Source organism: Scyliorhinus canicula, chromosome 9 (assembly GCF_902713615.1).
Source record: "Scyliorhinus canicula chromosome 9, sScyCan1.1, whole genome shotgun sequence".
In the NCBI taxonomy this organism is placed as follows: Eukaryota; Metazoa; Chordata; class Chondrichthyes; order Carcharhiniformes; family Scyliorhinidae; genus Scyliorhinus; species Scyliorhinus canicula.
Genome location: NC_052154.1, coordinates 77726638 through 77752842, shown reverse-complemented (window position 1 = coordinate 77752842; position 26205 = coordinate 77726638). Strand labels below are relative to the sequence as shown.

At 44.5% G+C, this 26205-nt stretch overlaps 1 protein-coding gene and 1 non-coding gene across 6 annotated transcripts in view; one reads left to right on the top strand and one right to left on the bottom strand.

The window, feature by feature from the left end:
• wdr59 (WD repeat domain 59) overlaps positions 1 to 26205 on the bottom strand; it is a 100178-nt gene that overhangs the window by 33601 nt on the left and 40372 nt on the right. For 3 of the 5 annotated variants that reach the window (XR_005461834.1, XM_038806983.1, XM_038806985.1), the window contains exons 15-20: positions 26089 to 26184; positions 15943 to 16108; positions 10957 to 11026; positions 10424 to 10577; positions 7244 to 7300; positions 272 to 405 (exon numbers count right to left, since the gene is read on the bottom strand). Coding sequence is in view for 3 of the 5 variants with exons in the window: in XM_038806983.1 (XP_038662911.1) it covers positions 272 to 405; positions 7244 to 7300; positions 10424 to 10577; positions 10957 to 11026; positions 15943 to 16108; positions 26089 to 26184 (677 nt within the window). In the remaining 2 variants the exon portion in view is untranslated. The remainder of the gene's footprint in view (positions 1 to 271; positions 406 to 7243; positions 7301 to 10423; positions 10578 to 10956; positions 11027 to 15942; positions 16109 to 26088; positions 26185 to 26205) is intronic. The other 2 variants (XM_038806984.1, XR_005461835.1) reach the window with 2 other exon arrangements.
• Positions 16324 to 16513, top strand: LOC119972037. Its single transcript, XR_005461972.1, has one exon. It is a non-coding gene; the product is annotated as a U2 spliceosomal RNA (small nuclear RNA).

Here is a 26205-nt window from a genome sequence, read left to right as displayed (position 1 = left end):
ACAGTGACCCAGAGCTGGGATTGAACCTGGGACCTCGGCGCCGTGAGGCAGCAGTGCTATCCACTGCGCCACCGTGCTACTCTTGTTCAATCACATCCTTAGAACTGTACGTAGTACTCTATTTGAAGTCTAACTAGTGTTTTATACAGTACGAGCATAACCTCTCTGTTCTTATACTCTAAGCTTCGGGGAGGGGAGGTTTAAAGAACAATTGAGTTGCACATCACCATTTACTATTCAATGTAATGGTGAATGTGCCTCAAACACTCACATGTACAATTCACCCAGTGCTTTGTGCACAGGAAGGAGGCAGGAGATGTCTTGGATGATGACTTTTCCTGCAGCTTTGATTGGGCGGTTGTTTGAGTCCGTGCCTTCTCGCTTTCCTTTCCATCGACGCGATTTCTGTGAACAGGAAAAGTTTCCTAGTTTTTATTGCTCTGTCAGTTCTGTTTGGGGGGGGGGGGGGGGGGTATTCTAGCGGATCTAATTTAAGCAAAATTATCAATGTAAGCAAAATTATCATAAATTAGAGAATGCCGAGTTTTGAGGGGAGAGAACCAAGTTATTTTACTCTAGTTTAGTTAAACACGCATATATTAGGGATTTGATTTTGTGGGTTCTTTAGTTAGCTGCACTGACATATTTAACAAGGTTTACAATTATGGAGACAATTCCACATCTGACCCAAATGAAATCATTGCTGTGCTCTCATAAGGCTTGCTTTGAATTTTCGGTGTCCGTTCCAGGGCTCATAGCTGAAGACTAAGCACTGGAGAGTCTACAAACTAAATGGTCCATTATCCCATGCATCCTGCAGAATTATTAGGACATATGCAGAAGTGTCTATACACACACAGCTCACAAACTACCTGCCAAATAGAAAGATTTCGCTGTTGACAGTGTTTACCTGAAGTATACAACAGTCCAAACTGGTCAATGGCAAACCAAAAATCTAGTTAACAGCTTAATATTGGCACAGTGTTTGTAGTTATTTAAACCACATATACAGCAATCAACCTCTCACTCGGTGATCCAAACTAATCACAATCAAACTGAAGTAACAGCACTGGAAGACATTGAAAAGGAAACAAATCAAGCACAAAGCTTATTAAAGAAATGAAATCCTAATCTCAAGATGTGGAATAGGCATGTATAGTTTATAAGTTGTTATCATTAAAAGACATGAACTTGCAGGTTACATGTAGTGTTTTGTATACTCTGCCAGTTATACAATGTAAAGCAGCATATTGACCATGAGTTTTGTATCATCAGTTGCGTTTTGATCATTGTCTTCATCAGGAATTGGAAGCACTGGTGTATACTGGTGGGCGAAGTGTTGGTTTTGTGCATGCTGGTTATCAGAAATAGGATGCAGGATGAAGTGTGTGCCTGTGTACAAAGGACACTGTACATGACTGACTGTGACACTTCAGCCCTCTTCTTCAGCATCTGACATTTTACTAATCTCAACTCCCTGCCAACACCGCTCCTTAGTTATCTTGTTGCTGAAGGATCTATCCCTTTCTCTCCTCACCTGCATGAGACCCAAGAGAGACATAATATCCAATAATGAGAGAAACTTGCACACTGTGCCTGGGTCACTGATTTTTCACCACTTTCTTTAACTGTCTTTGCACTTGTTCGATCTTCAAATTCCAATCATTATTTCCTTCAGAGCAGAATCAGGAAGAAGCCATTGTCTTTAACTCCAACACAAAACATTTAATTCCCCTTCCCTTGCCCAGCTGCGGCGTCAGATTCAACCTGGAAATTTGCAATCTTGATCTCCTCATAATCCTGAGCTTTGTTTCAGAGTCCATATCCTCCTTCTCACAAAGACTACTTACTGTCAACTCTAACATTGCTTTCTTCTACTTCTCTTTCCGCTGAATATATGCCTGCAGACTCAATCATTCTAACAATCTCTGTGCTGACCTCCTTTCCTCTACAAATTTCAAAACATACACACAACACACATGGGTTGCACGGTGGCATAGTGGTTAGTACTGTTGCTTCACAGCTCCGGGTCCCGGGTTCAATTCCCGCTTCCGTCACTATCTGTGCGGAGTCTGCACATTCTTCCCATGTCTGCGTTGGTTTTCGCCGTGTGCTCCAGTTTCCTCCCACAAGTCCTGAAACACGTGCTTGTTAGGTGAATTGGACATTCTGAATTCTCCCTCTGTGTACCCAAACAGGCGCCGGAGTGTGGCGATCAGGGGATTTTCAGTGTTAATGTATGTCTACGTGTGACAATAATTAAAATTATAAAGATTATTAGTACATGTCCCATGTTGATTCCCAATCATCCTTTACCTGATGTCTCTCTCTGTCTGTCATGACCAATAGGACTCTCCCAAGCCAGCATCTTAAATTTAAAATCATCCAAGTCATGATATGTCTCAGGGCCTCATATGATCCCATGTCAACAATGTTCTTCAATCCTATATTATGACTCTTTTGTTCCTTTAACACTGGCCTCTTGAGCATCCCCTACTTCTCGCTCAACAATAGGTAGCAGGGTCTTCATTAACCTCGGTTCTACTCTCTGTACTACCCTCCTTAAAACTCCCTGCCTTCCCACCGTACACTTACATTGCTCCTGATAAAACTATGAAAGAACCCATCTCTTCACCAAGCCTTTGAGTTACCTCCTGGTCTCTCTTTCCTTGGTTTGGTTGTCATTTTACTCGCAGCTTTCTGTGAAACTTCTTGGGACAGTCTTTATATTAAAATAACTACATTGCTCCGCTGCTAGGAAGAGAATGTATTGTGTGCACCAGCATTGTTTTTAAGGATGATGATGTAGGGATGGGGTGTGTATGTTGATTGAGGTGGAGGTAGGAATGGTGTGTACAATAGTTATTAGAAAGAGGATGAAGGGTTGGAATGTGTGTCCTTATGATTAAAAGGACACAGGGATGGAATATATATCCTGGTTACTAGCAAAATGATAGAGAGAGAAGTCTGTTTTTTAAGGAATAAGATACAGCGATTGTGTACACAGAAACAAGTTGATATTGAGAAGATTCAGGAATGGTGCGCATCTGTGCAAGTGCACTGGTTGTTACAAGACCTTACATTGATGAGTACATATGGAATGAGGAATGCAGGGATGTGGTGGCACAATGGTTAGCACTGCTGTCTCACAGCACCAGAAACTCCGGTTCAATTTCGACCTTGGGTGACTTGGGTGATTATCTGTGTCGAGTTTGCACTTCCTCCTGGTGTCTGCGTGTGCATCCTCCGGGTGCTCCAGTTTCCTCCCACAGTCCAAAATATGTGCAGGTTAGGTGGATTGACTATGCTAAATTGCCCCTTAGAGTCCAAGGATGTGTAGATTAGGTGGGGTTATGGGCGGGAAGTTGGCCTAGGTAGGGTGGTCTTTCAAAGGGTCGGTGCAGACTCGATGGGCCAAATGGCTTCCTTCTGGCGAGGGCATAGCAGGCAGAGAGTAGCAATGGAAGGATGCTTTTCTGATTGGAGGGCTGTGACTAGTGGTGTTCTGCAGGGTTCAGTGCTGGGACCTTTACTGTTCGTAGTATATATAAATGATTTGGAGGAAAATGTAACTAGTCTGATTAGTAAGTTTGCGGAAGACACAAAAGTTGGTGGAATTGCGGATAGCGATGAGGACCGTCAGAGGATACAGCAGGATTTAGATCTTTTGGAGATTTGGACGGAGAGATGGCAGATGGAGTTTAATCCGGACAAATGGGAGGTAATGCATTTTGGAGGGTCTAATACAGGTAGGGAATATACAGCGAATGTTAGAACCCTCAAGAGTATTGACAGTCAGAATGATCTAGGTTTACAGATCCACAGGTCACTGAAAGGGGCAACACAGGTGGAGAAGGTAGTCAAGAAGGCAAACGGCATGCTTGCCTTCATTGGCCAGTGCATTTGAGTATAAAAATTGACAAGTCATGATGCAGCTGTATACAACCTTAGTTGGCCACACTTGGAGTATTGTGTTCAATTCTGGTCGCCATACTACCAGAAGGATGTGGAGGCTTTAGAGAGGGTGCAGAAGAGATTTACCAGGATGTTGCCTGGTATGAAGGGCAATAGCTATGAGGAGGTTGCATAAACTTGGTTTGTTCTCACTGGAACAAAGGAGGTTGAGGGACGACCTGGTAAGAGATCTACAAAATTATGAGGGGCATAGGAAGAGTGGATAGGCAGCGGCATTTTCCCAGGGTAGAGGGGTCAATTACTAAGGGGCATAGGTTTAAGGTGCGAGGGGCAAGGTTTAGAGATGTACGAGGTAACTTTTTTACACAGAGGGTAGTGGGTGCCTGGAACTCGCTGCCGGAGGTGGTGGTGGAAGCTGGTACTCTAGTAACGTTTAAAGGGCATCTTGACAAATACATGAATAGGATGGGAATAGAGGGATATGGACCACAGAAGTGTAGAAGATTTTAGTTTAGACGGGCAGCATGGTCTGCGCAGGCTTGGAGGGCCGATTGCCTATTCCTGGGCTGTACTTTTCTTTGTTCTGCTCTGTAGGAATTCTACGGCCATGGTTATGCAAATGTGGTGTGGATTAATGTAAAGGTTTCTGAACAAGAAATATAATGGGGAAAAATTGGATTTATATAGTGTCCTCCACAATCTCAAGACGTCCAAAAACACAATGTCAAAGTACTTCTCAAGTGTTACAGTACTGTCAAGATAATGACCAGGTAATGTGTTTTAGTGACACTGGTTGAAGGATAAATACTGGCCAGGATACCAGGAAGAGTTCCTCTGTTCTTAGTGCCATAGATGTTTTTAATCCAACATGAGCTGTAGACAAAACTTTAGTTAACATCTCTTCTGCATCTCTCACAATGCTGCACTCCCCTCAGTAATAGAATAAAGCAGATTTAATTACGTGCTTAAGTCATTGGAGTGCGACTTGAAAACAAAACTTCCCCATCAGAAGTGAGAGAAGCCGAAATTAAGGCCCATTCAGACCCTCCAAAGTAATTATTTATCCCTCAATCAACATCACAAAATTAGATTGTGTGTTCATTATCACATTGCTGTTTGTGAAGCTTGCGGTGTGCAAACTGGATGCCGCATTTCTGACATTAGAACAGTGGCTACACTTCAAAACTACTTACTTGGTTGTAAAACACTTTGAGAAGCCCAGTGGTCATGAAAAACACTATATAAACACAAGTTCATATTTGATCAATTATTCACTGTCACCAAGTTTGTTTTTTTACCAATGGTGCTCTACAATGCAGTTCATGAGGGAATCATCACTGTTTCAGCAACCACTTGCTGAAGTAGGACTGACTGCTCGGCTCACAGTTTATGAGAAAATAGCAATGATCGGGGAGTTAGCTCACTTCCATGCATAGGTTCTATGTAAGGAAGACAACAAAATGTACATCACAACAGGTTCGTTGCTACAATATATGAAACATTTATGAAGTCATTACTGTCAGTCCAGGTTGGCTCATGGCAGCTTTATTTCATGTGGCCTGGCCAAATGGATAGTACCTGCAAGGGTGTGATGATCTTTACAAACTAATTTGAGAACTGTAGAGACTGCCAAAGTGGAGAAAAAAAGTTACTATTTACAGAGATGTGTAGATTAACAGGATTTCTGCAAGTGTTAACACAGATTTGGCAAAATTACCAAACAGGTCTGAAACTCCAGAAATTGTGCTGATCTCCCAACCTACCACACTGGTACTACATGCTGCAGAGAAGATATTTCACCATCCCAGCACAAGTATACTACCCAACTTACGAAAAACCCTATCAGTGTCTACCAAGAACACTAATTGGCATCGAGACTGTCCCTTCAACAGAGGTACCCAGTCATCTCAGTCTGTCTAGCAGATATCCTCAGAAGCACAGAAACTAACAGGCTGGACTGGAGTAGAAAATGCACCAGTTTCTTCTAACTGTATTAAAAAGTTTCATGGAGCAAAGCTCTGTGCTTTCTTAAGTAAAGCATTAGCAACATTAGCAGAACAATGCACACAACAATGGGTGGCACAATGGCAGTTATTAGCACTGCTGTTCACAGCATCAGGGACCCAGATTCAATTCTGCCCTTGGGTGACTGTGGAGTTTGCACGTTCTCCCCATGTCTGCGTGGGTTTCCTCCGGCTGCTCTGGTTTTCTCCCACAATCCAAAGGTGCAGGTAAGGTGGATTAGCCATGCTAAACTGCCCTTAGTGTCTACAGGTTAGATGGAGGTAAGGGGTAAGGGTAGGGTGTTCTTTTGGAGGGTCGGTTCAGACTTGATGGGCCGAATGACCTCCTCCTGCACTGTAGGGATTCTATGATATCTACCCATTTTCTACAGTGATCTGATAAGTGCAAAGGCAGCCCATTTTTCACAGTGCAGTGAATGAAACACTGGTCATGCCAACTACTGCATGTAAACTATTGACTGTCATTTTAGCCACTAATAAATTCTATTGGAACACATGTGCAAGGCTCATGGGAGCTGTCACACACAGAAGCAAAGAGAATGAAAGGTTGTCTTGCAAGCCAAACTTAATTGCTTACTGAGGCGCATGGAGTAACCTAGTCATCTGGATTAACACGGCACAGAAATGCTCCTGTAATTTGTGAATGAAACAACATTAAAAAGTTGCACATATATTCAAGCCCAGCTCCCGGTCAGTAGCATGCACATTGTGCGGAGTTGCATAGCCATTAGTAACCATCTAGTGAAATTAAAATTGCATAAAGTAACATTCATGTGGACAGCAGGGACTGCTTTGAACTGCCCAAAGGGTGTGAGATGGCCAGCTGCACCCTATCTTAGATCGATCAAAATAATAATAATTCATATAGACTAGGAATTTCTGATTGTACTGAATTTGGTGATCTTAACCTGGGTAGAAGCTGAGCTGTTACAATTGTGCTCAGCAAACCTTGAAATTACATTTCAGCCTGGGTTCCTGCCCAAAGCCTATGAATGACTCCGATGGCAGTAACTCAAGCCTGGATGTCAGATGCGAGCCCCCTTCTTACAGAATATTCATTGTTTGTGCTCATTTATGAGGAAGGGGTCTCTATGAGGTCGAGAGTTGCTTATGCTCATGAAACTTGCTGCCCCGTCCCAAGCATGGGCCAGTGACTTTAGAAGTTGAACCAAATTAAAACGGTGAATGGAGGTCCATTTGTTAATGGGGCTGAATGGTGTTGAAGGGCTTGTTACTGATGCAGGGTATCTGGCCATCCCAGAGACACAAGGGCACCAATGCAGGATGGGTAATGTGCACAGTACCGGGAACTCATTAACGGCTTGAATGGACCAGCGCCGCCGGGCGGAGAGAGGAGACATCTGCAAGTATGAACAACACCAAAAAAAGAAGAAACACCAAGAAAACAAAAATAGATCAAATCACAACAGAAAACAAAAAGCACACAAAGATCCAAAATAAAATAACATGCACAGAAAAGATAAACTTCATTCGCAGACACTCAAGTGAGAAGCTTGTTGAAAAGAGCTCTACATTTCCATATCTATTCTATAGACAGTCAGGACCCAAGCTGTATGTAACTGCGGACAGAAACCTGTAACAAACCTGGGGACAGGCTTGTCAGTCAATTATTACTTTTAATGGCTAAAAAGGGAGACATGTTGCTGGAAGCTTTTCATCTTGCACTCATCAGGATAAATTTCAAATAATGACAATTTATACCACCCTTTTCTCCTGTGGTACAAATTGTTGTAGTTATTTGAAACCTGCCATTCTTGTGTTTGCCCTGATGAGTGCAAGACAAACAGCTTCAGCAACTATGCCAAGTAATTGTATTACTTTTCAAGCCCCTGTCCTATCACAAGGCTGAGGCAGATCATTCTCATCCACCACTAAAATATTCCAAGAGACAGATAAACACAGGAAAGGTGAACGTCTGCATTGTTGTGTGAAAAACATGAACCAACAGCATACGTGCCAAGTATTTAGTATTTTAGTTCCACACACCCAACCTTCCTCAGTGACCCCATGTACTGCATCGCCCTCACTCGCTCCTTGCCTGTCACACACTTCTCAAATTTAATTGGTGCAGACTTCCAGTGGTGTTATGTAGGGGGATGACGTTCACGAGGTGGTTCCTGCTAGGGTACTGTTCTTTCAGCCCTTTTCACCCAGTTTCTGTGGCCATTTTTGTTTAATGGAATAAGGTGCCTACATAGGGAAAATGTCTCGGAAGATCAGGGGGGAAAAGCATGAAAGGGGGATAATTTAATTGGCACTATCTTTTAGCACAGGATGCTTATGGTTCTTTATAAACCCTGTAAGGCAGTCGTGTCCTGAATATTCTGCTGGTTCTCTCATCGCACAGTAAGATCCTAAAACATCAGAACTGTTTGGGACAATTAAAACTAATCACCCACAGTCAGATATCAAAATTTGGTAAGAAAGAGAATGGAGAACAGAGAAGGTAACTAAAGACTCTCAATATGAAAATTAGCACATTGATTACTTCTCTACTTATAAACTCAGCACGTCCTCAGTCGTGGAAACCTCTGCAGTTCCTCAGGTAGCCACCTCTAGTGCCGCATTCACAGCCAGTAATCATACACTATCGCATTCTAAAATTAATTTTCTGAACTGCTCACTAAAGTCAGATCTGCAGATTATCACCAGAATCCAAACAACTATTCTGAAAATAGCACATGGGGTGATATGCTCAGGGTTACGAGCTTTGGCTGATAGCAGAACCAACTAATTTTTGATGACGGCAGGAGAGCTAGAACCTCGAAGGAAAATGACTGCTTACAGGCGGAGGATCTCTCAGGAAAAGGACTTGCATTTCCTTTAAGTATGCACGAGGAAGACAATGGGAAATCATGTGTTCTTTTCCCGAGTCTTACTGGCTCATTTTCGTTTCCAATAAGCAATGATCTACTTTGAGCAACTGGAGAGCAAAGCACAAGATTGCAAGGCATGGAGAACTGAGCACAGAATCCTTCGGCAGATCACTACTGCCTGCTTGCGCTGTATCATCTGCAGATGCACAAGTTGGGAGTGCAGGGAAGAGTGTAAAGGACTCCAAAACAAAAGCATCCCATATGAAGCAGATGTCAACCCAGCAGCAGTAAAGTGAGTACCATTGGGGGTGGCGCTTCATAATGGCACTGTTAATGGAGAGAGGAAAAGGGGCTATAATCGCCATGCCATATATCCCCACCCCTATCCATCCTCCCAAACAGGTCTAGTGGGCAGCACGGTAGCATGGTGGTTAGCATAAATGCTTCACAGCTCCAGGGTCCCAGGTTTGATTCCCGGCTGGGTCACTGTCTGTGCGGAGTCTGCACGTCCTCCCCGTGTGTGCGTGGGTTTCCTCCGGGTGCTCCGGTTTCCTCCCACAGTCCAAAGATGTGCGGGTTAGGTGGATTGGCCATGCTAAATTGCCCATAGTGTCCTAATAGTAAGGTTAAGGGGGGGGGGGTTGTTGGGTTACGGGTATAGGGTGGATACGTGGGTTTGAGTAGGGTGATCATTGCTCGGCACAACATCGAGGGCCGAAAGGCCTGTTCTGTGCTGTACTGTTCTATGTTCTATCTGTTGTCACAGCAAAGATACAGCATTGGGTCAGGACCTATCAAATACATGAGACTAAGTTAATGCAAGCATTGGTGATACGAGCCAAACTGCAGCAAAAATACAAATTCTGCAAGAAAGGTGAAAAGATCTAAAGCTGATCCCAGTGTCATTTTAACAGACAAGAGATGTCAAACATAATAGAGTTTCCAGTAGGTGGGGGTAGTGTTGCCAGGTGCGCATCAGATTTCAATCAAAAAGACAAGCCTCATAAATAAAGAGTCCCCATCTGCGATAGGATGCTTGTTCTTTGGAGCTGATGTCTCCCTGACCAAAGTAGCTGTTCATTATTTAACCTGTTAAAAATAAACTGAACACATACACACAGGGGACAGATCAATGGCTGGCTATCAACAGAAAGTCAGAACTTTAAAATACAAAGAAAATTAAGCCTTTCTTTCTGATTGTGTCGCATTAAATTCAGTACTCTATATTTTGTTAAATCAATTGTTTGTGTTTTTACACGTCCCATCACATCTTTCTTTCTTTCTCCAATCTGGTTTAATGACCTCACTGATGCCCTTGTCTGGCAACTGGCTAGCTGGGACTTCAGAAATGGACGACAGGAAGAAAACATAAGGCCATTACTCTACCAATTCTTTGGAGAATGTGCAAAATGACCCGGTGAGGCAAAGTGACCACGCACTGCAGCACAGAATTCAGCCACAGGACATGGAAAGTTTTAAATCAGTAAATGCCCGATACTTTCCACTCTTTGCAGAAATGTGGGAAATTCTGACAAAAATGCAATTAATTATTTGCGTTCAAGTGACATTGGACAAACTGGTGCCTGGGATAGAGGCGGTAGGTAATGGATTGTGCAGCTGGTCACAGGTACAGTGCACTATACTCACTCGCTCCTTGTAATAAAAGGAGCTAATGGAGACCGGCTCCTTTTCACTGCGGGTTGGGCTTCCACTGTATAGCCGCAAGTTACTCTGTGATTCTGTACGGATCTTCATTGGAGTGATTCCTCCACTGTGATAGGCAGAGAGTGCCGATAGAGATCTAAATACACAATACAAGGTTGTGATCAGCCATGGCCTGTATGAATATTAATAAATTACACCATTCAAGTCTCAGCAGACTGTGGCAACAACACAAATTTGGGAGAGACTGGAGATAAAGTAATTGGATTAGCTGACAACACAGTGAGAACCTTGCCCCACCCCGGGAAACAGTGTAATCTTTCACTCACATTCAGTAATGTGGAGAAAGCAGAACATCCAAATAACCCCAATATTTGGTTACAGCAGTAAAACAATCTTAAAATGCCGTGAGATTCTTTTTTGCCACCCAAAACTGACACGCACATTGGATCTGCAAAGTACCTTGAAGAAAACAATCCCAATTTAAACTCTCTGATGATGCATGCAACTTTCTTTACCTGGGTGTGGGCTCTGTTGGAGATACTGTCCGGTGAAGAGTCATTGGTCTCATGAAGTACACAAGGTAACCTAAACAAAATGAACACATTCAAGTTAGTCATCACATGATATTGGGCACCATGCAAGGTAAATTTAAATTTAGACACTGGATTGAATTCACATTGTTTATCCTTATTCCGACAACTATCTCCTTTCCTGACTTGCCCTGTTGCAATAGCCCACAAATGTTGGGCATCTTCAGGGACTACGTCAAGTGACCATCCTTCGTGCAAGAATCTCAGCAGTAGAACAGTCAGCAGAACACTCAACTGTGGGAGTCATCACTGCTGAGCTCTATTAAATCGTGTCCAAATGCGGAGCAGAACTGATGGCTGATTTACCCCCGCCAACATAAGGAACAATGATACCAACTAATCAAGATCAGCTAATTCAACAAGACTAGATCGGCCTAGATATGTCGGTCAGTTACTCGCCGTCTTAAGTGGCGAAGCCATCAGGAAATTGAATTATCTCAAGTTTAATTTCTTGGGTGAGAAGCCAAAACACAAGTGATCGCAACTCTGTTCGTGTGGATATTGAAACAGGAATGCAAATTCCACACGAAGAATCCCAAGAAAGATGCCACTTACATTAGGAGGGAATGAAAGGTATCAATTCACACGGCCCTGTGAATCTAAAAAAGATTCTATGAAATTCATCAATATTGAATGATTTTGGGGCGGCACGGTGGCACAGTGGTTAGCATTGCTGCCTACGGCGCTGAGGACCCGGGTTCGAATCTCGGCCCTGGGTCACTGTCTGTGAGGAGTTTGCACATTCTCCCCGTGTCTGCGTGGGTTTCGCCCCCACAACCCAAAGATGTGCAGGATAGGTGGATTGGCCACACTAAATTGCCCCTTAATTGGAAAAAAATGAGTTGGATATTCTAAATTTTAAAAAAATATATTGAATGATTTTTGAACAGGATAATAATAATCTTTATTGTCACAAGTGGGCTTACATTATCACTGCAATGAAATTACTGTGAAAATCCCCTAGTCGCCAAATTATGGCGCTTGATCAGGTATATGGAGGGAGAATTCAGAATGTCCAAATCACCTAACAGCACATCTTTCAGGACATGTGGGAGGAAACCGGAGCACCCGGAGGAAACCCACGCGCAGACATGGGGAGAACGTGCAGACTCCACGCAGACAGTTGACCCAAGCTGGGAATCGAACCTGGGATCCTGGAACTGTGAAGCTACAGTGCTAACCACTGTGCTACCGTGCCACCCCAAACAACATGCTGTGCTCTCGGTGAATGAATGAAATCAAGCCTAGCCCCTCCCCAAGCTTGGTATTACAGTCCAGTTTTATCGACTTTTACCCCCTTCTGAACATGTGTGCGTTCAATCCGTGCCTGCCGTTTTTCCTTCCTTATCAGTTGTCGCAACTGAAATAATCAGGGCTCACTCATTATTAACATCTGCTAGGTAATCACTTTGCAGAAATGAATGCAGTTTGTTCAAGTTTATTCTGATCAAGCTTTGTTCCTCTCCTGATCTGCGAGGTTCACCAAATGCCCAGTGAGAAGATAATTCTGTCAAGGGGAAGTACTGAGATCCTGCACATCTGTTGGTGACACCGAGAATAGGAGCTCATCTCATCCAGTCCTCAGCTGTGTATTCCTGAACCCAGGTGTAATAAGAGCCAAGCACCATGTGGAAAATACACTTTGTTCTGGTTAGTTTATAGGTCATGACATCAGTTCAACAGGCGCACGATCATTGAAATTTATCAATTCCGAATTTGCAGAGATTACTGAATTTGTTCAAAAGTTCCACAGGAAGAGTACATACCTTAAATTTAGAGTACCCAATTATTTTTTTCCAATTAAGGGGCAATTTAGCATGGCCAATTCACCTACCCTGTACATCTTTGGGTAGTGGGGGTGAAACCCACACAGGCAAGGGGAGAATGTGCAAACTCCACACAGACAGTGACCCAGGGTCAGAATTCGAACCCGGGTCCTTAGCAGCGCAATCCCAGTGCTAACCACTGCACCACATGGCACCCTGGAAGAGTACATTCCTAACTATCGGGCATAATGGTGGATACATTAGCAGTCTAGGAACGACTAGAATTCGATATGAATAAAATTAGTGAGTTGTGAGTTTTCATTGAAATCCCGCACACATATCCTGTGTTGTTCAATTATGCTACCAGTTAACATTACACTAATTCCTTCATGGGACTTGGTGTTGCTGATAAGGGTTGTATTTGTTGCCCAGTTGCCCTTGAACCGAGTGAGTGACTTGCTAGGCCATTTCAGAGGGCAGTTAAGAATCAACCACATTGCTGTGGGTCTGGAGTCACATGTCGGCTAGACCTGGCAGGGACAGCAGATTTTCTTCTCTAAAGGACATCAGTGAACCAGATGAACAATGATTTATTTCAGATTTATTAATTAAATTTAAATTCCATCAGTTGTTGTGGTGGATTTGATCCCATGTCCCCAGAACCAGCTGTCCAGCCATGTGAGCTAAACCGGCTCCCAAACTGCTCGTGATGCAGAGCGAAGCCAGCAGTGCGGATTCAATTCCCATACCGACTGAGGTTTTTCATGAAGGCCCGCCTTCTCAACCTTCCTCAGGTTAAATCACCATCAGTCAGCTCTCCCCCCTCAAAGGAGAAAGCAGCCTACAGTCATCTGGGACTATGGTGACTTTACTTTACTTTTACTTCATTGAATGGTAGGGTTTTTTGTTAGGAAACATTCACACAAATGAATATCTCTCAGTTGGCGAGTGCATGCAAGGCTTTTTTCTGCTGGAAGCGCATGTGGATAAAACAGTATGGTCATAGCCACACCTATGGCCATTTAGTAATGTATATGCAGGGATCAGTACTTGTTTGGCAATTGTTCACTATATACATTAATGACCTGGAGGAAGGAACAGCAAGTAAGGGTTTCAAATTTGCCAATGATATGAAAATAGGTGGAAGAGCATGTTGTGATGAGAATATTGTGATTTTGCCATGAGACATAAAATAGATTGGATGGCTGGTCAAAAACCTGAAAAATGGAGTTTAATGTAGGGAAGTGTGAGGTCATGCTCTTTGGTAGGAGGAACCAAAAGGCAGATTATCTAAATGGAGAGAGACTGTAGGTGAGTGAAGTACAGAGGGATCTAGGTGTTCTTGCACATGAATCACAAAATGCTAACTGGCAGCTGCAACAAGTAGTCAAGAAAGCAAACAGCATTTTAGCCTTTATTGCAAAGGGGCTGGAGTTTAAAAATTGGGAGGTTCTGTTGCAATGGTACAGGGTGTTGGTGAGGCCTCATCTGGAATACTGTGTAGGTTTGGTCCCCTTACCTAAAAAAGGATATAGTAATATTGGAGGCAATCCAAAGGAGATTCACCAAGCTAATTCCTAGGATGAGAGGGTTGTCTTATAAAGAGAAACTAAATAGTCTGGGACTGTATTCCTTGGAGTTTAGAAGAGTGGGGGTGACCTTATTCAAACATACAAGATGTTAAGGGGGCTTGACAGGATAGATGGTGTGATGTTTTCACTAGTGGGAGAGTCTCGAACAAGGGGACATAGGTACAAGATGAAGGGCGGGTTATTTAAAACTGAGGTGTGTAGAAATGTATTTTTAGAGGGTGACGAATCTCTGGAACACTCTGCCTTGGAGGGTGGTGGAGGCTGGATCAATAGAAGTATTTGAAGTGGAGGTAGATAAATATTTGATAGGAGGAATAGAGGGCTATGGGGAAATGGCACAGAAAAGGAGTTGAGGTCGGCATAGATCAGCCATGATCATATTGAATGGCGGGGCAGGCTTGAAGGGCCTTGTGGCCTACTCCAGCTTCTAACTTTTGTGATTGTGATACTATTCTAGTCCATCCACCCTCTGAAAACACAAATCATGTGTTCCAAGGAATGTTTTGTCACCAACATTATTATTATAAATAGGTTCTCCTTCCTGGTTTATAGCCTTTCCCGCGCACCGTGCAATTGTCAGAGTTGCAAGGTAAGACATGGGGCTGGATTTTCCGATCGGCAACGCCGAAATCACGTTCAGCGATTGGCTGGAGAATCTACGGTCACGCTGGAATCAGGGGCGGTCTGTGTTTGCGATTCTCCACCCCTTCAAATACGCCGTACCTGGGTTGTTCGATGGGCTGAGTCCCCAACGGCATCGCTCGCATGTGCTCACGCCGTTTGGGGACCTCGTGTGGCGGCTGCAGACTGTGTCCAGCGCCGCCACAGTCGGGGTGGGGGGGGCATTGGCAGGGGGTGCTTCGACTCAGGGTGGGGGGTGGTGAGACTGGTTACAGGGGGGCAGTTTTTGGCATGCTGGGTCCGCGGGCAGCTGGGGCCATGTTGCATGACGCATCCGCCACAGGCCACCGCCGTGCGCATGCGCGGTCACGGACCGGCCATTCTACAGATGTATCCGCAGGTAAAGCCGGGGGCTTTCTGCTGTGTGGCTGCTAGCCCCCACCCCACTGGGGAGAATTGGTGCGTGGGTGGCGCTGGCTTTCCGGTCGTAAGACCAGACAGACAGAGCCGCAGGATCAGAAAATCCAGCCCATGGTATTTAATTTTGTGCCTCCAATACCAGCGAAGTTAAGTGGCTACCAAGGCTCGAGTGAAAGTCCATATTTCAGATTAATACAAATTAAATCTCGGGCAAAACAGAATTCATGCTTTATTACTGCAGAATAATTTACATGTGCATCCTAATTATATTCAGTACAAGTGCACTGGACTAGAGGTCACTGCACCCATACACCTCTCTCAGGCAGCTATCCCTCGCAGAATTAGGGGTTAGTATTTTACAGCCTACTCCACTCATACTCAGCGGCAATCAGAATCGTAGTCCTCTCAAATTCAGGTAATCAATACCAGCTGCAGCACAAATAGTGCATACTGAAACACCGAGACCTAGGCAGTGACTTTGGATTAACAGTTTTCCATAAACGTTTACTCACCAGCTCCACAGAAGCGTGCCCCAGAGGTGCGAGGAAAGGGAATGTTGGCATCCTGGTAGGAACCATACGTATTAGTGACCCGTGGAAAAGTCGGTAGTGGTGGTGTCACAGAGTTTCCGAGGACAAATGGATTCTGGGAATTAGCAGATCCACTGTTGTCTTGATTCTAGAAATCAAAGAACATGAAAAATATGACATCTCAAAAGTGACAGCTTTCATTTGAACAAGTACCCCGGCTGTCAGCCGTGTAATGCACTGCTACAGTTTCTTTTTACCACAAATAAATGAAGACCTGAATTCTACAAGGACCCAATTTGAAAATAAGACAACTTATCGTGGCATGTTGTGACACCTTTTCATCTTCTCAGAAATGTGATTGTGATCCCTTCTCGGCCTTTTGGCTAAGATCAAGTGTAGTATCTGCTTTACCATTTGGCTCAGAACTGATGCGTCTCTTGTGGGGACAATGAATTGGATTCAGTTTGAATTTGGGTTAGGTTTTGGAGCGGGCGGGGAGCTGGATTAGGGGTTCACCCCTGACCACACTCGGAGCCCTGGCTTTGTAACTCAGAAAAAGTAATTAAAAAAAGAGAACTGTGATTGTGCAGTCACTGATGTTATATGGCAGCTATTATGCAAAGCTCCATTGACAAAATGGCCCCATTGTTAATATTGATTGAGAAAGGAATATTACCAGGACACTAAGACCCTGTTCTCCTACACATAGCCATGTACATTTACTCGGGACAGCATATGGGCCTCTACTTAAGGTCTCATCGAGAAGACGGTCTCTTCAAAATTCAGCAATCCCTCAGTAGTGCAGTGGATTGTCAGCCTAATGATGGGCTCTAGTCTTTGGAATAGGACTCATCTCGGAAGAGTGCTACCACTGGGGCTGGTTTAGCTCACTCGGCTAAATCGCTGGCTTTTAAAGCAGACCAGCAGCACTGTTCGATTCCCGTACCAGCCTCCCCGGACAGGCGCCGGAATGTGGCGACTAGGGGCTTTCCACAGTAACTTCATTGAAGCCTACTCGTGACAATAAGCGGTATTCATTTCATTTCACTTAGCCAAAACCAACACTTCAGCAAAACAGAAATGCGACAAGAACACAAGCTCCATTTTAAGTAATGCCCCATGTTATCATGCAAGCCATTATATTACACAGCAAAATATGATTTTTCAATTGTTCAATCCACCAAATATCATTAGCAGTTTTAACGAAACTATACTTCCATACTTCCGAATCCTAAATACTGGTATTTTACCAAGTAAATATTTTCATTAACATGTATTTCCTAATGAGCACTTTGCCTTGTGCAGTGGAGCACGTGCAAGAAGATGGACTGCCTTCGTGGTGTGGTCAATTACTTTTGAGACTGCTTCCGCTTCCCATCTCCACACCAACTCAGAAGAGGAAAAATATCCCATTCCCAAATTCAACAATCCAATCCAAGCAGATCAATTTAGCTGAAAGCCACCTGAATATTTCTACACTTTAAACTGCAAACAGGAAGCAACTGCAACCGTATTCACTGACAGGTACTTTCTCCAACATGTCTTGCTTTGAATGATAAATTTTATTACTCTTAGCTTTTTGAATGAATTTACAGTTTTAGCGAACATCAGTTCTATGCAGCCAAATATTTGTGCTAAATCCGAGCTGAGTATCATCAGTTTTCTTTCCCCTCTGACAATACTCAGCCACAGATTAGCCTCCCCTTTAGGTGAAGTTTTGATTTCTGGTTTCTATGACAAATGAGACAATCCTTTTCAAAGAGAAACAGAAATGTGCCCCAACCCCAATGTAAGTAAGCCTGATAGTAGATTTTTAGTGCAACTTAACCATTTCTTAACTATTTTCATATTACATTCACAAAAGTAAGCCAACAAGATGTAATTTGTACTAACTGAACCAAATAAATCATTTTGTGCTCTGTACTTCTAAACTACTGCACAATTGGCAACCAGCCAGAAACAGTTGATTGACCAAGTGTTGCACCTTGATTAAGAAATTAAAGTAATAGGAGGGTTTTTTTGGAGTGGGGCAGGCGCTACCCAACCTCTCTGGGTACTATTGGGCGGCTAATGTCTCGATGGTACGCAAGTGGGTAATGGATGGGGAGGGGGCAGCATGGAAACGGATGGAGATGGCATCCTGCGGAGGCACGAGCCTGAAGGCACTGGTAACGGCGCCGTTGCCGCTCCCTCCAACGAGGTACACTACGAGCCCGGTGGTGGTGGCTACCCTCAAGATTTGGGGGCAGTGGAGGCGACACAGGGGGGAAGTGGGGGGCTCGGTGGAGGCCCCGCTGCGGGGGAACCACCGGTTTGTCCCAGGTAACATTGATGGCGGGTTCCTGGGGTGGCACAGGGTGGGCATAAGGAAGTTGGGAGGCCTGTTTATTGACGGGAGGTTTGCGAGCCTGGGTGAGCTGGAGGAGAGGTTTGAGCTCCCCCCGGGGAATATGTTCAGGTACCTTCAGGTCAAGGCGTTTGCTAGGCGGCAGGTGGAGGGGTTCCCTTCGCTACCCCCGCGGGGGGTAGGGGATAGGGTGCTCACGGGGGTGTGGGTCGGGGATGGGAAGGTGTCTGACATCTACCAGGTGATGCAGGAGGTGGAGGAGGCGTCGGTAGAGGAGCTGAAGGATAAGTGGGAAGTGGAGCTGGGGGAGCAGATTGAGGAGGGGACATGGGCGGACGCCCTGGAGAGGGTGAACTTCTCCTCTTCATGTGCGAGGCTTAGCCTCATCCAGATTAAGGTACTGCACAGGGCTCATATGTCCGGGACGAGGATGAGCAGGTTTTTTGGGGGTGAGGACAGGTGCATTAGGTGTTCCGGGAGCCCAGGAATTCTGGGAGGGGGTAGCAAGGACGGTTAAGAGGGTGGTAGGATCCAGGGTCAAACCAGGCTGGGGACTCGCGATATTTGGGGTTGGGGTGGAGCCGGGAGTGCAGGAGGCGAAAGAGGCCGGTGTTTTAGCCTTTGCGTCCCTAGTAGCCCGGCGGAGGATCTTGTTGCAATGGAAAGATGAGAGACCACAAACGTGGAGACCTGGATCAATGACATGGCGGGATTCATTAAGCTGGAGAAGGTCAAATTCGCCCTGAGGGGGTCGGTACAAGGGTTCTTTAGGCGGTGGCAGCCTTTCCTCGACTTTCTGGCTCGAAGATAGGGAACTAGGCCAGCGGCAGCAGCAACCCGGGGAGGAAAAGGTGGGGGGGGGGGGGGGGGGGGGGTATCAGGGGGGCATTGTTTATGTTAATTTAATTTGTTAATTTATTTTGTTGTTTGTTGGGTTTGGGGGGGCTCGTTATATGCGTTGTTATGGGTGCCAGGGGGTGTTTATTATTACATAGATACATAGAATTTACAGTGCAGAAGGAGGCCATTCGGCCTATCGAGTCTGCACCGGCTCTTGGAAAGAGCACCCTACCCCCTACCTAAAGTCAACACCTCCATCCTATCCCCATAACTCAGTAACCCCACCCAACACGAAGGGCAATTTTGGACACTAAGGGCAATTTATCATGGCCAATCCACCTAACCCGCACATCTTTGGACTGTGGGAGGAAACCGGAGCACCCGGAGGAAACCCACGCACACACGGGGAGAATGTGCACACTCCGCACAGACAGTGACCCAAGCCGGAATCGTACCTGGGACCCTGGAGCTCTGAAGCGATTGTGCTATCCACAATGCTACCGTGCTGCCCTTATTGTTATTATTATTATTATTTTTTTGTTGTTATACATTTTTCAAAAATCTCAATAAAAATTATTTTTTTAAAAAGAAATTAAAGTAATTATTAAGGCTAGATAATATAATAATGTTTGAAGTTTAAAGCAATAATTTGCTGCAAACCACTTTTTCTAAATGTACTTATATTGTCTTTGGGAACAGAGAGCACTCAGCTGCTGTACTTGACTGTCAAGGGAAATGCAAGAATATAAATAGAGACTTTCCAAACTCCAATAAAAGAACATGAACTGTCCTACTGTTCTGCTCAACAATGTGCATAAATAGCTAAATCCAATAAATTTAACATTGTCCAATTGTATCAATACATCAGAGCTTATTAGAGATGAGGTAATGGTAATTCAGGGGTTACAAGTGGAGGTTTCGAGCAACATCTTTGCTAACTAACTAGTGTCATATCAGAAAGGATAGAAGTAGGCTCTGTCTGGCATCCCCCCAGGGAAGGGTGGCACATTCGAAGAACTGATCACCCTAAGGTTCGCCCAAGTCTGCAGATCGTGTCATCTGGAGAATTGGAAATAAGTAAATTAGTTCAGTGTTTAAACTTCATCTTCAATGCTATATTTCTTAGTTAGAATCTATTCAGTCTATAACTTCCGTATCATGCGTCTTCTGTATTACTTTGTTATTCGATCTGGAAATAAATCTTTTAATTTCACAAGTCTCATGATCTACCTATTATGATTGAATCCTGAAGTTCTTTTTCGAAGTAAGTATTGGAAAGTTGATAAATCGATTGAGAACTTACACATCCCAAAAACTTTAACCTAATCTATATATCCTGCAAATAAAAATGACAGTATGAATTACATACAATTCTACAAAATTTGACTTTAAATGTGGTGTAATGGTAGCACAGGCTATAAGCAAAATAACTTCTCATTTGTTGACAATTCTATTTGTTTTTACTTGACAAATTTCGACCCCTCCTTTGCCTTGCACTATTATCTCTCCTGTCATTTAACGTCTTCTGCCTCCACCCTGTACTCAAACTTCTCATTTTCCTCCCTGTCACCCAGTGTTTTTTCTGCCTTGAGCTTGCTTAAAACCTGTTACGGCACTAATTATTTCCAGTTCTGATGAAAGGTCATTAATCTGAAACATTAACTTCACAGCCTGACCTTCTGAAAAGGTTGTATGACAGAATTTTCACCAATTGCACTTCTTCCACTTCTCAATGCAAAACCAAATTCACTCACGTTCAAATAACTTTATTTTGGCATAATTTTTAAGTAGCAGTCACGTTTCACGTGTAAATAAGAATACTCAATCACATTGTTTTGCTACGCCCTTGACGTAGAATAAGCTGCTTCCTTGATGTGCACTCTGACAAAGGAAGGTTCAGACTTGGAGATCGCTTTAACACATTTATTAAACTGTTAACAATTCTCCTACTCGGATTCGACTCTCCTGTTAATCCTGCTATAGCTACTCAGACTGACGAACCAGTCTGCTACAATCCACGTGGTGGGTGTTATGTGTTCCAAATCAACCCGGTGTTCTTACCAAGTGTCTCCACTGGAAAGAGAAAGAGCATGTGTGCTAAGTCCTTATATATGGGTTGGTGTAATGCCCCCCTGTGGTAGTGTCACCTCTGTGTGTGTCGTGAATGCCCATTCGTCGTGTTCTATCTTACTGACCTATTGGTTGAATGTGTTGTGTCATGTCTCTGGTGCTCCCTCTAGTGTCCATCTAGTCTACGTGTATTTACAGTGACGCATATCACCACATCCCCCCTTGTTTCATGTTACATATTTTCTGTACAGTGTTAAAGAAAATTGAACAAAATAGGTAGATAAGTGATGCTATGTACAAGTTATGATGACGGTGATGACTATACAATAGTATACAAGACCAAATAATAGTTGCAATGACTTTGAGGATAAGACAATACAAAATAAAAGCTATGAGTCCAATAGTTCATGAATTTATGTGGTCTGGTATGGAAGTGTCAATGGTGACGTTGTCATTTTACTGTGAACGCCGTCAGTGTCCTGGTGTTTGGTCATCAGGACGTGTTCAAATCACTTCATTGACTGGTTTGGAGTCTGTTTCTTTTTTTTCAATGCTTATCGTAGCAATTCTTGATGGCCTCTGTCCTGAAAGCCAGGATGCCTGTTGGTAGTGCAGCAAACGTGAATTGGTAAGATGCACCGTCCTGCCATGGTATGTCATTGTACTGAGCAGTGTAACTAACAGTAACAGTGTCCCGCATTTGCAGAGTCATACCATGTTATACCAGTCGTAGTTCCAGTGACGTTGTGTTTGTCGAGCTTGTTGTCAACGCTGATGCCTCTGGTACGCTTCGGAATGTTGTCTTTGATGTCGTTGTTGTGTTGGTTGGTTGCGTTGGTTGGTTGGTTTTGTTGGAGTGTTTGTTGCGCTCAAGGACCACACTCTGTGGATAATACGAGTCCTTCACTCAGTTACTTGGGTCAGCGTGCTTTGTGGCATCTGCTGTTTCCTTGAGCGTGCCGTCACTGAGTTTGCGGCGCTCCCCATCAGGAGTCATGTCCGGCTTACTTGAATCAGCTTTGGCTTGTCGATGCTCCCTGTCTGGAGTTTGGTCTGTTTCACCTGAGCCAGTTTTCACTGAGATTGCCTTGGTACCTGAGCTGCTGTGGAACCGGAATCTTGAACGTCATCTTGCCTTGCTGCTGTTGCTGGTTGTCACTGTTCGCTGAGTTGTAACTATATGGATTTAAACAGGTCACTCCTGGGTACCATGTTTTGTTATGCTCTTGATGTAGCATAAGCTGCTTCCTTGATGTGCACTCTGACAAAGGAAGGTTCAGACTTGGAGATCGCTTTAACACATTTATTAAACTGTTAACAATTCTCCTACTTGGATTCGACTCTCCTGTTAATCCTGCTATAGCTACTCAGACTGACGAACCAGTCTGCTACAATCCACGTGGTGGGTGTTATGTGTTCCAAATCAACCCGGTGTTCTTACCAAGTGTCTCCACTGGAAAGAGAAAGAGCATGTGTGCTAAGTCCTTATATATGGGTTGGTGTAATGCCCCCCTGTGGTAGTGTCACCTCTGTGTGTGTCGTGAATGCCCATTCGTCGTGTTCTATCTTACTGACCTATTGGTTGAATGTGTTGTGTCATGTCTCTGGTGCTCCCTCTAGTGTCCATCTAGTCTACGTGTATTTACAGTGACGCATATCACCACATCCCCCCTTGTTTCATGTTACATATTTTCTGTACAGTGTTAAAGAAAATTGAACAAAATAGGTAGATAAGTGATGCTATGTACAAGTTATGATGACGGTGATGACTATACAATAGTATACAAGACCAAATAATAGTTGCAATGACTTTGAGGATAAGACAATACAAAATAAAAGCTATGAGTCCAATAGTTCATGAATTTAAGTGGTCTGGTATGGAAGTGTCAATGGTGACGTTGTCATTTTACTGTGAACGCCGTCAGTGTCCTGGTGTTTGGTCATCAGGACGTGTTCAAATCACTTCATTGACTGGTTTGGAGTCTGTTTCTTTTTTTTCAATGCTTATCGTAGCAATTCTTGATGGCCTCTGTCCTGAAAGCCAGGATGCCTGTTGGTAGTGCAGCAAACGTGAATTGGTAAGATGCACCGTCCTGCCATGGTATGTCATTGTACTGAGCAGTGTAACTAACAGTAACAGTGTCCCGCATTTGCAGAGTCATACCATGTTATACCAGTCGTAGTTCCAGTGACGTGTTTGTCGAGCTTGTTGTCAACGCTGATGCCTCTGGTACGCTTCGGAATGTTGTCTTTGATGTCGTTGTTGTGTTGGTTGGTTGCGTTGGTTGGTTGGTTTTGTTGGAGTGTTTGTTGCGCTCAAGGACCACACTCTGTGGATAATACGAGTCCTTCACTCAGTTACTTGGGTCAGCGTGCTTTGTGGCATCTGCTGTTTCCTTGAGCGTGCCGTCACTGAGTTTGCGGCGCTCCCCGACAGGAGTCATGTCCGGCTTACTTGAATCAGCTTTGGCTTGTCGATGCTCCCTGTCTGGAATCTGGTCTGTTTCACCCGAGTCCGTTTTGGCTTGTCGATGCTCCCCGTCTGGAGTCATTGCAGGTTCACTTGAATCTTCTGAAGTTTCATGATGCTCCACGTCCGGAGTCAAAACATTCAGGAATGCATTTGCTTGTGGAGAGGCTCGAGCGAATGAGGTTTGAAGTAACGTGCTGTCACCGGAGTCACCAGTAGTCTCACTGTGATTGTCGAGTGCCTCTGTACACACTAGCTGAGGTCTGTCACGTTGCACATCTTGTATGAGAAGTGGAATTCCGTCGTCACTTGTCGCACATACAGTGAGTAGAGCCTCAGTGTCTTCTTGCCTTTCACTTGAGCTGGGTAGACTGTCAGAGTCTTCTTCTGGTGGCTCAAACAATCTGGGTGGACTGCCATAGATGCTTTGTTGTTCACTGGAGTTTGCTAGACTGTCATAGTCTTCTTGATGTTCACTTGAGCATGGCAGACTGTCATAGCCTTTCTGTTGTTCACTTGAGCGTGGCAAACTTGCATCGTCTGCTGCTGGTTGCTCAGAGGAGGTTGCCAGACGCTCATGGTCTTGTTCATGCAAGGACTGCGCTCTAGAGTCTTGCGCTGCTTCCAACGTGGAGTCTGTCCACGACCTCGCTGTGGAGTCTTTCATTGCTTTCTGTGTGGAGGCTGGGACCCTTCGTGGTGCGTAGACCACTCTGTGGCAGCAGGCCGCTCTCTGTGGGCTTGTACCACTCTCTGTCTCTTGGCGTCAGGCCGCAGCATAATCCTGCACTCACGAGTCGGGATGTCATATATGCTGGGCTGAAGATTCCCCAATCCGAAGAACACGTCGTCGGGGTCTTCAATGTACAACACGTCAAGTTGCGGTTCAGATTTGGTACTTGGGTAGCCACTTCCCAAGGTGAAATCTTTGTCTGAATCGTTGTCTTGCAAGACCATATCATCACGTTTTGTGTCGGAGCTGGCATTGGGCTCGCAATGTCTGAAAAAGAATTCAAGGTCTGAGTCATAGTCTTCAAGGACTGTATCATCTCTTTGGGCGGCGATAACTGCTTGTTGCAGGGTTCTGCGGAGGTTACTTTCAGCTACTGGTCGAATTTCAGGCATTGTGCTGTCGTTCAAGGTGAAAGAATCGGGTTTTACGGCTTTAAAACTTTTTTCCCTTATATGGGACATTTCCCCTTTAAGTGGGCGTGGTCCGGGGCCTCTGACGTCACAAAGCGTGTGACGTAGGTCGTAGGAAGCGAATGCGCATATCGCTGTTCCTTTACTGGGGGCCTTTTTCGCAATTATGCATGCGCGGCTTCTCGCGCATGCGCAAACGGACCTTCCCGTTCTGTGTGCTCTTCGTGCAACTGTGCATGTGCAGCACATTTTCCAAGATGGCCACCAATCAAAACTGCAGACTTCTTCAATAGAAAGCCTACCTTCGCCTCGTGGTCGGTTTTGGCGCCTCTTTTACCTTTTCGTCTTGTATGTTCCTCGCAGAATTCTTGGAATTTGTCCAGGACTGCCTGAAAGTCGCTCTTGTTTTGCCCTTTTTGAGTATTTGAAGGTCTGGAAGATTTCAGCTGCTTCTGGACCCGCGATGGCAAGTAGCTTTATTTTTTCTGCATCCGCCACGAATCTAGGTCGGACGCTATCAGGTGGATCTCGAATCTCTGCTTGAAATCACGCCAGTTTTCACTGAGATTGCCGTGTACCTGAGCCGCTGTGGAACCGGAATCTTGAACATCACCTTTCCTGGATGCTGTTGCTGGTAGTCACTGTTTGCTGAGTTTTAACTGTATGGATTTAAACAGGTCACTCCAAGGTACCATGTTTTATTATGCTCTTGACATAGCATAGCTGCTCCTTGATGTGCACTCTGACAAAGGAAGGTTCAGACTTGGAGATCGCTTTAACACATTTATTAGACTGTTAACAATTCTCCTACTTGGATTCGACTCTCCTGTTAATCCTGCTATAGCTACTCAGACTGACGAACCAGTCTGCTGCAATCCATGTGGTGGGTGTGATGTGTTCCAAATCAACCCTGTGTTCTCACTAAGTGTCTCCACTGGAAATAGGAAGATCATGTGTGCTGTGTCCTTATATATAGGTTGGTGTAATGCCCCCCTGTGGTAGTGTCACCTGTGTGTGTCATGAATGCCCATTGGTCGTGTCCTATCTTACTGACCTATTGGTTGACCTACATGTCTCCGGTGCTCCCTCTAGTGTCTATCTAGTCTATGTGTATTTACATTAACCCCTTGTGTATTTACTGTGATGCATATCACCACACACATGGCTTTCCATCGCGCACACGTGGCTCCTTTTCAATGCGACAATATCTTAGAATTATATATCGGCCTTACAGTAACAAGGTGCAAAGGTCTCTTACCACAATAGCCTCCAGGCTGGACACCAGCTGGCGCAAACAAGGTTCCAGACAACTCTGGTTTCGTTTCACCTTCTGGAGAGATGTGTCTTTTAGGAGCTGTTAGGAAGCAGTTTACAA